The 14168-nt window shown below is 42.4% G+C and overlaps 1 protein-coding gene and 1 long non-coding RNA gene across 6 annotated transcripts in view; one reads left to right on the top strand and one right to left on the bottom strand.

Annotated features, from left to right (window-relative positions):
* Window positions 1-114: 114 nt before the first annotated feature.
* Window positions 115-1062, bottom strand: LOC105751070. The gene is made up of 2 exons (XR_001121363.2): window positions 1010-1062; window positions 115-637 (listed from the first exon to the last, which is right to left on the bottom strand). It is a non-coding gene; the product is annotated as an uncharacterized LOC105751070 (long non-coding RNA).
* A 4562-nt stretch (window positions 1063-5624) lies between these two features.
* The window catches only part of SMARCA1 (SWI/SNF related, matrix associated, actin dependent regulator of chromatin, subfamily a, member 1), a 117388-nt gene continuing 108844 nt past the window's right edge, over window positions 5625-14168 (top strand). For all 5 annotated transcript variants that reach the window (XM_031945209.1, XM_031945208.1, XM_031945206.1 and 2 more), the window contains exon 1: window positions 5625-5888. In XM_031945209.1, the coding sequence (XP_031801069.1) occupies window positions 5775-5888 (114 nt within the window). In that variant the 5' untranslated portion in view covers window positions 5625-5774. The remainder of the gene's footprint in view (window positions 5889-14168) is intronic.

Below are 14168 nucleotides of genomic sequence, written 5' to 3'. Positions count from 1 at the left end.
ATTGTCCCCACCCCCCACTGTCTTCCCCCTAGTGTCCCTCCCCCCAGTTCTGAGCTTGAAAAGCTTTAGGTACGGATTCCTAGGCTTTAAAAATAAAACACACAAGACACCAAATTTTGTTTGCAGAGGAGACAATTTATTAGTTAGCTTAGTTACCTAGGTTGTGCTCAGCTACCAAGAAACCGAAATTTGCTGATCTGTCTTATTGTTAGGGGCTTATCAATATTAACTTAGTCGAATGAACTTGATGTCCGTCTTAAAATCTTTAAATTGGTGCTGTAGGTATCTGATGGCAAAGATGACTATCAGATGGAAGACTTAAGTTTAAGATCTTGGATTAGTAGATGAGGAGAGATGATTCTAGAAGTTCTTATCTTATCCCTAACGACATGACATTTGATGATGTTGCGACTCATTAAGGGGGGTCTGCTATTCCTATTCGTCGCTGCTGCTGTGTGAATTAATTACTTAGACCTTTGCCTCATTCTTCTCCTCTTACGCTTAAGACGACGCATTCGCTTTTTTCTCCACTTGGCTCTCATGGTGAGGTCGAGCTGGATCTGGCCCTACACCTCCCAGAGACTGGAGCCTTTGGTTGAGGTCAGCCGCGCCATGCTACAGGGTTTTTGGCCCTGTCCTATTAAAAATAAAAAAACCTACTTAACCACTAAGCTAATGACCTGGAAAGAGTCTTGTTTATTTACAAATTGCAGATCTGGCATTTTAAGTTTGAGCGAAAGCAAATTTTATGGTGTCAATTTTTTTAGAAAACCGAAGATGTAAAAATAGATGTACAAATATAGGTGTAGATGTAGATGTAGATAAATTTTTTTTGTGTGTGTACAAAAATATGCATTTGTAGATATGTGTAATATGCAAGTATCTGTGTCTCTATGTGTGTTTCTGTATCTATGTTTCTAACTAACTAAACTATCTGTCTAAACTAACTATGTATGCATCTTCTCTATCTATCTATCTCTCTTTCTAAGCAAAGAGAGAGCTAACTTACCTTATTATACACCAGCATCACAAGATATTTTAAAAATACACAGCAGTGCCAGTGCTAGCCCGGGCACCCCCTTATATACTGTCTGGGGTGCTGACCTCACAGACGCCTGGTGAGGTAAGCAGGCCTTTATGATGTGACTTTTCCTTATTAGGTCATTGGGCTCACCGGGGGTAAGTGGTTTGAGAGGTTAACAGTTTGTAGTTCAGCAGTTAAAAACTGGCACCTTCTCTTTTCAAATCTCCCCTTCTTTTCCTTCCACCATAGAGGTTTCCATCATCGATGGGCCTGTGGGCCATGAGAAAGCCTGACAAGAGAGACAGTAGTTTCCATTCTCCAATTCAAAGCAATTTGCTTTGTTATTTTTTAAAGAGAAACTTTGTGGAGGTCTTTCATCTCCAGATCAAGCCCTCCTTTGTGACCCCAAATCAAATCTATCAAAACAAAATATCCGATATCGATATTGTATTTGTGACTCCCTCCCCTGCTCCGATGATTTAAGATTTCACTCTCCATTCTTTAGTGCCTGATTTTCATTTCCTCCCCATTACTTCGGGTTCAATTTCTTTTTTAGTGATGTTTCCATTTAAAATCAGCATAGAAATTGTGCTTCTGCACATCCCCCTTTGCCCCTAGAACTTTCCCGAGCCCTTCCAAGTGCTAGTGGCCCCCAAATGCTTTGTACAGATTTAATTTTTTTCTGTAATCTATTTATATGTGTCCATATTGTCTCCCCTAATAGGATGCAAATGCAAATTCCTCCAGGCTAGGGGTGATTTTATTGCTTTGTAATTAAATCCCCTGGAAGTACCAGTGCCAGTTGATAGATGCTGTATGTTCTCTGAATTCCTCATATTTGTCTTTTCCCACTACATAATAACCTTCCATCCCACTTGTATGGCTCTGTTTGCTCATCCATTCCTAGGTGACATTAGCTTTTCTTTGTTATACGAAGTTTTGGGGGCAATTCCTGAGGGTCTTGAAGAAGCTATTTATTGGAAAGTCAGGGGAGAGAAAGCTGACTTTTTTTTTGATTAAGACCCTAGTGGGGTTTTAAGACCCTGGCAACAGAATCCCCAAGTCGATTTTTAGCTCACAATGAGTCCGTCAGAATACCAGATTGGAGAAAAGTGCAAGGGCCATATTAAAACTGTCAGATAGTAGTGATCATCAGCATCTTAGGAGAGTATTGGATTGTACCGGTAGCCCTTTAAAGGTTTCTGTTAGTTTCTAAACAAGACTGGATACCCTGGAATAAGTCAGAGCATCCCAGAACATCAGAGCTGGAAGAGACATCACCTCTTTAATTCAACCCTCTGTAGCATCCTTAGTAAATGACCATCGTGCTTCTGCTTTTTGGTGAGAGAGAACTCACTACCCCCCTTTTCTAAGTGACCCCTTTAGATATTTGAAAGCAGCTACCACTTTTTGTGTGTGATTAAACCAAACCAAATCGAACTTGGAAACCTGGCTGATAGAACTGTTTTCGAAATGTAATGGGTTTAGAGAAGTCCGGGAAGGCTTATATGAACTGATGCAGATGAGTATTTAGAGTACTCGCTATATACCAGGAAACACTAAGCTCTTTGCAAATATTATTTTAGAGAGAGGCGTGCACAAAAAAAGGTATCAAGGAAACAAGACTGAGAATACTTTTACGATCACGATTTGTCTAGACAGAACAATTTTCCGAAAGACCGGTGCCAGAATTGGAATCGGAGGCCCCGAGTTCAAATTCTGACTGTGCAATTAGTAACTCTCACACTCCGGGTAACAATTTTCACATGGATAAGGTGGCTAGCCCTAGATCTCTGATCCCATAACCTTGACTTATTAAAGCGTCAGGCTACTTGTAAAGGTCTGCTTTGTTTCATCAACATTAGAGGTAATAAAGAAAATAGCAAAAAGAACATTGTAAATAAGTAGGCATTTCTGGAGTGGACTTTCTGAGAAAAAATGCTGCTTACTGTACATAATACGATGGGTCAGTGACCACTTTGAAAGGGTCGATCCTTGAGTCCAAGCTTTTAGGTGGATTTGAAAATGGTATCGGGCCAGGCTATGTCAATAGCAGCTGTTGCCACTAACTGGCCAACAGCTCTTCACATAGACTGTTTGCAAAAGAGTAATAAGCAAACACTGTCCTTCCAGCTGTTCCCATACATTTTTAGGGGATGGGGAGAAGCCTGAACCTGTCATTTTATTAACTAGGGAAATCCTGGTCTTTGACTTAAGTGAAAGTTTTGATCCCACAGAACCCCCTGGGGCCCTGGGGAGTGGTAAAAAAAAATTTTTTTTAAGGCATTCAGGATTAAGTGACTTGTCCAGGGTCTCAAAGCTTTATTTGAACTCAGGTCCTCCTGTCTCTAGGTCTGGTAATTAATCCACCTGAGTGCCCCAAGAAATTAAGTCTTGTCTATACAGTCATTATACGTTGGAGATCGGACTTAAATTTCAGGTTTTCCTGTCTCCAAGGTCAGCCCTCTCCCTAATTTGCTACAACGTGTATATGTATATGATCAAGGGGATGTTCAAATCCTACATCTGATATTACCTGTGTGATTTGGGGTGTTTCTTTCATCTCCCTAAACTTCGGTTTCTTCATCTGTAAAGTGAGGAGATTGAACTAGATCTCTGACCCTAAGATAATAGATGTACATAAGAAACTCTCGAGCATGTATGTTAGTTGACTTTTAAGCAGTGTAGTTTTAAAATCAAGTTCTTTGTTTTCCTGGGGAAATGTAATCCCATTTGTAAGGGCGGGGAGAAAGGAGGAGGCCGTGGATTAGGCAACTGATCAATCAAGGCATCTTTTACTGGGCACCTTTCTCCTGCCTTTGTAAGGAAATGAATTGCAGAGAAAAGAAAAAGGAGTGTGTTTGTGGGATCAAAGAGCTGAGAGCTGGAAAGGGCTCTTCTTTTTCCAAGTGGGGGACTGAGGCCCTCGGGGGGGAAGGAACTTGTCCTAAGGTCATAGAAGTGAATGGCAGAGCCAGGAGTCAAACGCTTCCGATTTCCCAGCCAAAGCTTGCAGACCGGGATGCCCACGTAGTTTGCACTTCTGACAATCCCTTAGTTAAGAATTTTGGAGAGAGAATTAAGCATATGGAGGAATTGAAGCTGTGATCTTTGAGAGTCTCCCCTTCCTGTTGGATACCACTCCCAACGGTCCATGTTTTTCAAGTCCTTTTTTCTAGTCAAAACTTCCCTAAAGAACTGGGAATCTTTCTCATCTATTCTAATAATTAAAAGCTTCTCCATTCTTTGACTACTTAATGTTTTCTGATGTGATTTATAGTCTTTAGTGAAAGCAACGAAACTCTCTGATCTACCAATTTAAGGCATTTGCCAGGTTGTGGAGGTATTTTTATAGGGGAGGGTGGGGAAAAGGTATTTCTCTCCTCATCCTCTCCCCATCCCAAAGTGCCTGACGCATAGAATCATAGCTGGGGAGGACGTCACAAGCCACTTAGTTCAGCCCTATTAGTAGACAGAGGAGACCCAGGGAGGTAAAGGGACTTGCCCCAAATCACAGGTGTGGACATTCCAAGTCTTCTCACTCATTCCAGAGCTAAATTTTGGTCCACAGTGCCAGCTTAACTTCTCCATACCAAGGGCTTAATAAATGGTTGATAGACTGGATTAGAAAGCACACTCCACTGGAGACTGGCAAAGTCCCCAGGGTGAAGCTAATTAATTTCTCTTAACTTTTCAATCTGTAGCTCTTTTTTTTTGGTTCACTGCTTACTTTTAAACCTTTTTAAATGACTGCTGGATAATTTAAACTGCAGGACGGAAAGAAAATAGTGGGGGAAAAACCACAGGAATTCAAGTTAAGTCATCAAGAAGTCTTTATTAAGCACCTACTATATACCAGGTACCAAATGAAGCTTTGGGTTAGCAGTGGGAAATGAAGGTCTTCGGGAGACTGGCCATCTCACTGTGTCAGTCTCAATAGTGGCAGGAAGAATGCAAAGTGCCGAGCTTCCCCTTTGGGATCCTAAGTGACTTTCCCTCCCTCCCCCCCCCGCCGTATGGCCACCGTTGCAAGTTTTCTGCCTCTCCTAGCTTTGCTTCCCCACCTGTAAAAAGGAAGGAGTGAGACTCCTCACAGCTCCTAGGAGCAAAGAAAGGGCCAGGGAGTTCTCGGGTTTGGGGGTGACCAGGGATTCCACCCCTGATCTGGACCTAAAGGCGTCGGTGGGACTTTGCTCAGGGAGTTTTATCAGCTAGGAACTAAGAGCTCTAGGAGGTTACAAAAAAAAAAAAAAAGCTGGACTTTAGTTTGGTTCCCCCTTCCTTCTCTCCATCTTCCCCCTCCCATTTTTCCCCATCCTTCTCCTCTCATCACCCCATCTTCCCCCTGCTTTCCTCCCCATCTTCCCCCTCCCTTTTCTCCCCATCTACGGGTGGTCCAGAGGGTTCGCAAGGGGGGAGGTGGTGGGGGGAGGAGGGGATTCGGGGAAGCGAGCTTCTCCGCCCCACCCACCCCCAACCCTCGTGGGACGAAAGCTCCAGCGCCGGTTGGGAGGGGGGAGTCTCGCGATTGTTGTGGGGGGTGCTAGGGGGCCCCGGGGGGCGGGAAGGGGAGGGGGGAGGGCGTGACGTAGGAGGACTGGGAAGGAAAAGGGGGCGGTGGTTCCGTGCTCTTTGCTCTTTTCTCAGTAGAGGGGGTTCGCAGCTGGTCGCTTCTCCTGCACAGGTTCCCTAGCTCGCCTTGAACTCCGAGTCCCGAGTCCGCGGCCTCCGCGCCGCAGCCGCTGTGGCCATGGAGCTGCCGCAGGCCGGCCCCGGAGCCGGAGCGGAGGAGGAGGAGGAGGAGCCGGGACCGTCCACATCTTGGAAGGCGAGAATGGACCTCAAGGACTGGGAGGAAGACGAGGTAGGCTAAGCCCGTCGCGGTGTCGGGGGTGGGGTGGGGTGGGGGGGGGGGGGGATGGCAGGGAGACCAGAGGCATTCGCGTAGCTTCTCTAGCTACGGCGCCCTTGCCTGCAGGGGTGACCCCCCTCCGCGCCCACCGTCGGAGCCGGCTGCATGGGCCCTGAGGGGAGGAGGTGGGGAGAAGGGGAGGAGCAAGGAGAGGGCCGGGAAAAGGGGGGGGGGTCGACCGGGCAGGGGCGCTGGGGGCCGAACCCTCGAGGGGTCCCGCACTTCGCCAAGGCTTGGGAAGAGAGGGTCATTTGGGTGCTTCTGGCTAGGATAGGGAATGCTCGAGCGCGTCTCTTTGGTTAACTAGCGGGGCGTTGGGGATGGAGGCGAAGAGAATCATCTGTGTCCCTGGCAGTCTCTACCACCTCCCACCCCCCTCGACCGAGCCGGGCCACCCTGGATAGCGGTCCCCAATTTCCCCCTCCCCCCTCGTTCGTAATCCCTTCTTGAAGCGGGGTGTGTGGGATGGTCCTCCGCGGGCTGGGCCTTCTCGGCGGCTGTTTTGACTCCTGTTTCCCGTTCTTTCCAAAAGCCTCAGCCGGCCCCCCCCCCCCGCCCCCCCGACAAACGCAGTTGATTTTTTTTTCCCCTTTAAACTAGAAGCTTTGGGGGCCGAGCGCCCTCGGCTTCCCTGCTGTGACGCTTGCCCTTTCGAATCGCTGGTTCTCTGCCCTCCGCCTTCGGGCATAGAACCCTCGAGACGCGATTCGTGCGCAGATCTCGAAGTTTCCCCCAAACGAGACATTACGGAAAAAACTGGGATATCGTCGAGGCGCAAAATGGCTTTTGGGGTCGCCTGGGCATTTATTGGCATTTTCCCTTTTAAGGCGTGCTAAACTTGTAGTTTTTCTATGTACGGTCATTAACTTGGTGCCGCCGGCCCTCATGTGGCCTGGCTTGGGTTAGGACGTGCTAGTGATGCTGTAGGACCAAAGGGCTATCCTTATAGGGTAATCGATAACTTCCCTCTGGCCTTGGCGACGCCACAATGGCCCTTACAACTTTTCCTTATGTGAGGGACTTAAAACTCAGCAGGTTTTTCACTTTCTCAAGAGAACCTGTGGCATGATTTTCCTGGTACAAGGTCAAAGAGTCACAGAGCTAAAAAAAGACCGTTGAATGAAATTGAGTTCCTTTACCTCTTGCCCCTTGAAATCCTCAAATGTTCCTCTAATTAAAGTTCAGAGTTTGCTACAAATAACAGTAGGGAGCACAACTTAATGAGTTTTTTGGGTTTTTTTTTTTTTAATAAAGACTCTTAAAGCATTGTATCTCTCTTATTTATTTGCCCAGTAGTATTTTCTCTTTCCAAATTAATGCAGAGATGCTTTCAACATTGACCTTTGCAAAACCTCGTGTTCCCTCTCGCACCACTTTCCTCGCTCCCCAAGACCGCCATCTTGCTATAGGCGCCATCTTGTTATAGGCGCCATCTTGCTATAGGCCAAACACGGGCAATTCTTCGAAACATAGTCATATGCTGGGCAAGAGAAATCGAACAAAAGGGAAAAAAAACTTAAAGAAAAGAAAAAACAAACTCCTGAAAATGCTATTCTTTGATCCCACATTCAGGAGTAGGTATCTCTTTTTCCCTGGGAATGATGCTTTTTTGGACTGTTTTGATTTTCACATGGCAGATAACACTTTAAATCTCCCAAATTGTGAAATAGCCTGGTACTTAATCATTATAGTCAGTGCTTTGGTCTTTCTAACAAGCAGAAGAGATTTTGTGAACCGTGAATGTCTTAACACTTCTATTTCTCTTATGCAGGGTGTCCCAAAAGTCTGTGTACTGTTCAACCATTAAAAAAAAAAAACTTTAAACTGCAATTAAACTTTTGAGACACTGTGTGTGTCAGTGTGTAAAGTAGGCTGCAGCATATTAACAGTGATGACTTGTGCACAAGAAATGTCACAATGTGCACAAGATACTGAAAAGCTAGATGAATAATGGGAAAGGGAGGTAGGGCATTTTGGCTTCCTTGATAGCCCCCCCAGTTAAATACCCAGAAAGGGGCCTCCTGTGGAGGATTTATGGAGGGACAAGGACAAGGATTAGGTTATCGGAAGAGGGAGGCTTCTACGAACACTTGTACATTCTGGGCTAGGCCTTCCCAGACTTTGAGGTGGAGACTGTGATGGACTATATGTCAGTTGTGTGCACCTGTTTTAGGAGTGTAATAGCTAATTGTGGAAAGAGGACTAATTAATAAGGTTGACCTCAGGGGAGGAATTTTATGGGTGCAGTGATTCTTGAAAACCATAGTCTCTACTAAATGGTGTAGGGGGTGTGATATGAGTCTTCATGCTAATGAGATTACAGAAAATAATAAAGTTTACAAAGCAATTTACAAGATGTTAACTCTTTTGATTCACACAACTACCCTATGAAGTAGGTGCTATCATAATCCTCATTTTACTGATGGAGAAAGTGGGACAAGGAAGTTAAGCTATTGCCCAGGATCTGTCCCACAGTTTGTGTCTGAGATAGGATTGAAACTTGGGTTTTCTCGATTCTGTGTTGTGTTCTCCTACTGGTAGCTGCCTGAATGCAAACAAAACAATAAACTGTATTGATAATAAGCCAATAAACTTTATTGATAATGATGTAGGTAAAAGAGGCGGCATTCCCTGCCTTATTTCTTACCTAGCCTTAATCCCTGACTGGGTGTTGCCTCAGGCAAAATGAGACCTGTTAAAAATCTCAGTTTCTAAAGGCCAAGGTCTCCCATTGCATCCAGGGCCATCTCCAGTCCTCTTGATCTCTGTCAGCCCACTGGTCCCCGATGGCTGTAGAGGGGAAAGGGAGACCGGTGACCTTGCCCAGCCCTCCTTCATTTGCATGTACCGGCATCCCTCCCTGATGTCCTGGACCCCTTTGTGAACGAAGGACAAACCACCACCAGGGCTAACATTTCTGCAGGGTCTCCCCAAAGGCTTAGTTTTTAGTTGAAATGCTTTAAAACTCCCTGTCGACTTTTGAGACCCTCCCCCACACCTGTCTTTTAGATTGGTCCTAGACTTTGTTCACATTTGATTTTTCCGGGTCCCCTTTACTGCCCAGGGAAGGGGAAGCTATCATTAGCCTCATTCTACAGTTGAGGGAAATTTAATGACCCATTTACCCTCTGCCTTCAGGGAGTATTTTTGTAGAACTATTTGAATAATAATACCAATAATACCCAACGAGCATTTACATAGCACTTTAAGGTTTTCCACTCTCGGTCCTGTCTCATTTGATCTTCCCCATTCCCGAGAGAGAGGTAGGTGCTTTTATTAGCTCCATTTTATGAGGAAATTGGCCTGCTATGTTCTATTTCAAGCGACTCGTGGCCGTTGTATCTTTGGGGTTTTTTATGGTCTGCTTTTTCTGGTTCTTCCCCTCTCTTACTTGTTCCTTTCAACCTGTGAGCAACTCGCGAGCCCGATATCCGAACTTGTAAAACTTGAGTGAAAAGCGAGAGTAAATAGGCTGGTTTTGAACTTGTGAGGAAGGAGTCCACGGGTGAGCCAGATGTACTTGGGAGACTAAGGATTGATTTCCCTTTGCACCGATCCCAGGTTTGGGGGCGAACTCCTCTTAGTTCTGGGTTTATGTTTTCTCGCTTAGTGAAGTTGTTCTATTGGAGACGTTGTTTTCAGGAACGGAAATGGCAGAAAAAAAACCCAATGATTCCTGTATTTGCAGAATTTTAAGCTTTCCAAAGCGCTTTCTTGGAATAATTGCTCTTTGAACTTGCCATTGCATTGCTAGATTGTTGTTGTTTTTTTTTCTTTTTCTTAATAATCGCTTTTTCTTTTCCAAATCTATGCAAAGATCGTTTTCAACATTCACCTTTGCAATATCTTGTGTTCCAAATGTTTCTCCCTTCCCTTCTCCCCCTCCCCTGGACAGCAAATAATCCAATATAGGTTAAACACGTGGTGCAGAGATTCTTATCCCCATTTCATAGATGGGGAAACAGGCTTAGAAGCACAGGCGATTGGCTAGAAAAGAAAAAAAGAGAAGAAAAAGAATTAAAAAAAAACACGATGCTTTTGAAAATGATGACGACCCATTTGAAATCTCTCAAGATAAAATTTAAAAGTTTACTATGCCACAGTAACACGGAGTTTTTTCCTCTTAAAAAAACGAAAAAGTTTTGTCATTCTCTTTTGTTTTTTCTTTTTTTTTTTCCTGTCAGTCCTTTTCATTTTTCCACGCCTCCTTCTTTTCCTTCAACAACTTAGAAATATACAGTTAAGTCTCCTCCAAGAGTTCATTCCCTCTCTTCTTTTTCTTGTCTTTTTCTGAATTCCTCCTATGGGTTCAATGCCATCCCTCAATCTACGACTTGTATTAACACATACATACTTTAGGGGGGGACAAAGTTTATTTGGTAGGTTTTTTTTTTTTTTAAAGGTTGGGAAGAGAGTTCAAATTAATTAAAAGGAAACTTGGTCTCTCCTCCCAGATCTAGAATTTAATTAGCATATAAATTAAATCAACAGGGGGTTTGCAGTTTCTTCTGAAATGTTAGCAAAAGCTTATTGAGTCAAAGTGCTTTGTTGGATTAAGGCTTTTTTTTTTTCTTTTCATAAGAGCTCCCGTGTTATGTTTATATTCTTGTCTGAGGAATGAGGCAATTTTCAGTATTATGAAATTGGAAAATTGGATTTTACCCACTCACCAATGGTTTATGAGGAGTTGGAGCCTGTGGAGCTTCTAGTTCCCCCTTGTCCTTTGCTTTAGAAATAGGATTAGAACCCAGGATTCCTGATTCTCTTTCTATTGCTTTTTCTTCCATACTGAAAAGTTTCAGAAATGACTAGCTCACATGAACTATATTATTTGTATAACAAATGAATCTGACCCCCCCCTCCCAGCTCTCCCCGAATTGGCCATATTCCTGAGAGGATCTCTCTTTTTAAGATAATCCTTCTACCAATACTGGTCTACACCTGTTCTTCAGAGGGCTTAGTCTCACGGGATTGTTGGGGATTTTTGTGAGGGGTGACTTCTCCAGGGTCACCTGGCCAGGGATGTGTCTGAGGTGGGATTTAATTCAAGTCTTTTTGCCTCTGACTGGCCCATTATCCATTACCCCCATAGTGCCTTTTTATGAGTTACTTTTCCAAGTTGTTGAAAACAAAAACTTCACAAATATCATTTTTCATGTGTACAATTAGATCACAACTACCCGCAAGTTTTTCCCAAGAATGAATATTTAATTTTTATTCCTTTTGATAGTATTTTCATTTTTCCTATAGCTCCTTTCTCATCTACTTGACCCTGCTAGCCATCCTTTGTGACCAAGCTCCTTAAAGAGAGAAAGAACCTTAGCAGATCAGCCTAGCACCTACTGTGCCTGAGGGTAGATATTCCTGCCTAGAGCTTCTTAAACTTTTTCTACTTTCAACCCCTTTTGGGTAGAGAAATTTGTATGTATATAGGTTTGTAAAATAGATATACAAATCAAACATTAAGAACCTAACAAACTGGGGACAGAACTAGAGGCAAGAAGCAGTCCCAGCCCAGGAGGAGTTTACACTCTAATGGGAGAGACAATTTGCAAACAAAAATAAAGCGAGCAAGCTAAGTACAGGATAAATAGGAAATAATAGAGGGAAGACCCTGGGATTAAGAGTGACTGGGAAAGGCTTCCAGCAAAAGATGAACAGTAACAACAATGGAAAAGGAAAAAGCACTATAGGAAGCAACTGAATGCTGTGTAATTATAATGAAAAAGTTAAGCCACAAAGAAGAATAGAGGAAAAGGCCTAGATCAGAATGGAGGTGAGGCACCATGGGAGAAGAACAGAGCCCAGAATGAGGCACTGGGGGCAGTGGCACTGGACCAGGAGGGAGAGGTGAAGAGTTAAAAAAAAGAAACTGGCTCGGGCCTCCACCACTTGTTTGCCTCTTCTTGCTTACTTAGTGCTGCATCTAAGCTGACTTTCTTTATTTGTTGTGTAGTAGTATTTCGTTATCCGAAATACATGCAAGGGTAGTTTTCAATATTCACCTTTGGAAAACCAGTGAGTGTTCTAAGTTTTTCCAAATTATACAGATAATTTTCAGTATTCATCTTTGCAAAACCTGGTGTTCCAAGTTTTTCTAAATATATGCAAAGATAATTTTCAGTGTTCACCTTTGCAAAACCTGTTAGTGTTCCAAGTTTTTCCAAATACATGCAAAGATAAATTTCAGTATTCACCTTGGAAGAACCTGGTGTTCCAAGTTTTTCCAAATACATGCAGAGGCAGTTTTCAGTATTCACTTTTGGAAAACTTGGTGTTCCAAGTTTATTCAGATACATGCAAGGGTAGTGTTCAATATTCACCTTTGCAAAACCTGGTGATCCAAGTTTTTCCAAATACATGCAAAGGCAGTTTTCAGTATTCACCTTTGGAAAACTTGGTGGGGTTCTAAGTTTTTCCAAATACATGCAAAGATAATTTTCAATATTCACCTTTACAAAACCTGGTGTTTCAAGTTTTTTTCCAAATACATGCAAAGATAATGTTCAGTATTCCTCTTTGCAAAACCTGGTGCTCCAAGTTTTTCCAAATACATTTAAAGGTAGTCTTCAATATTCAACTTTGCAAAACCTGGTGGAGTTCCAATTTTTTCCAAATACATGCAACAATACTTTTCAGTATTCATCTTTGTAAAACCTGGTGTTCCAAGAGTTTCCAAATACATGCAAAGATAATGTTCAGTGTTCGTCTTTGCAAAACCTGGTGTTCCAGCAAGGGTAGTTTTCAATATTCACCTTTGGAAAACCTGTTAGCGTTCCAAGTTTTTCCAAATACATGCAAAGACAGTTTTCACTGTTCACCTTTGCAAAATCTTGTTCCAAATTTTTCCAAAACATGCAAAAATAGTTTTCAGTATTCACCTTTGAAAAACCTGGTGGTGTTCCAAGTTTTTGTAAATACATGCAAAGATAATGTTTAGTATTCCTCTTTGCAAAACCTGGTGTTCCAAGTTTTTCCAAATACATTTAAAGGTAGTTTTCAATATTCAACTTTGCAAAACCTGGTGTTCCAAGTTTTTCCAAATACATTTAAAGGTAGTTTTCAATATTCAACTTTGCAAAACCTGGTGGAGTTCCAATTTTTTCCAAATACATGCAACAATAGTTTTCAGTATTCATCTTTGCAAAACCTGGTGTTCCAAGAGTTTCCAAATACATGCAAAGATAATTTTCAGTGTTCACCTTTGCAAAACCTGTTAGTGTTCCAAGTTTTTCAAATACATGCAAAGATAAATTTCAGTATTCACCTTGGAAGAACCTGGTGTTCCAAGTTTTTCCAAATACATGCAAAGGCAGTTTTCAGTATTCACCTTTGGAAAACTTGGTGGGGTTCTAAGTTTTTCCAAATACATGCAAAGATAATTTTCAGTATTCCTCTTTGCAAAACCTGGTGTTCCAAGTTTTTTCCAAATACATGCAAAGATAATGTTCAGTATTCTTCTTTACAAAACCTGGTGTTCCAAGTTTTTCCCAATGCATTCAAAGGTAGTTTTCAATATTCAACTTTGCAACACCTGGTGGAGTTCCCAATTTTTCCAAATACATGCAAAGGTAATTTTCAGTATTCCTCTTTGCAAAACCTGGTGTTCCAAGTTTTTCCAAATACATGCAAAGGTAGTTTTCAATATTTAACTTTGCAACACCTGGTGGTGGAGTTCCAAATTTTTCCAAATACATGCAAAGGTAATTTTCAGTATTCCTCTTTGCAAAACCTGGTGTTCCAAGTTTTTCCAAATACATGCAAAGGTAGTTTTCAGTTTTCACCTTTCGGAAAGCTGGTGTTCCAAATTTTTCCAAATACATGCAAAGATAATTTTCAGTATTCCTCTTTGCAAAACCTGGTGTTCCAAGTTTTTCCAAATACATGCAAAGGTAGTTTTCAATATTCAACTTTGCAAAACCTGGTGGAGTTCCAATTTTTTCCAAATACATGCAACAATAGTTTTCAGTATTCATCTTTGCAAAACCTGGTGTTCCAAGTTTTTCCAAATACATGCAAAGATAATTTTCAGTGTTCACCTTTGCAAAACCTGTTAGTGTTCCAAGTTTTTCAAATACATGCAAAGATAATTTTCAGTATTCACCTTTGCAAAACCTGGTGTTCCAAGTTTTTCCAAATACATGCAAAGGTAGTTTTCAGTATTCACCTTTGGAAAACTTGGTGGGGTTCCAAGTTTTTCCAAATACATGCAAAGATAATTTTCAGTATTCC

The sequence above is a fragment of the Sarcophilus harrisii genome, chromosome X, assembly GCF_902635505.1.
Source record: "Sarcophilus harrisii chromosome X, mSarHar1.11, whole genome shotgun sequence".
Taxonomy (NCBI): Eukaryota; Metazoa; Chordata; class Mammalia; order Dasyuromorphia; family Dasyuridae; genus Sarcophilus; species Sarcophilus harrisii.
This window is presented reverse-complemented; position numbering and strand designations above follow the sequence as displayed.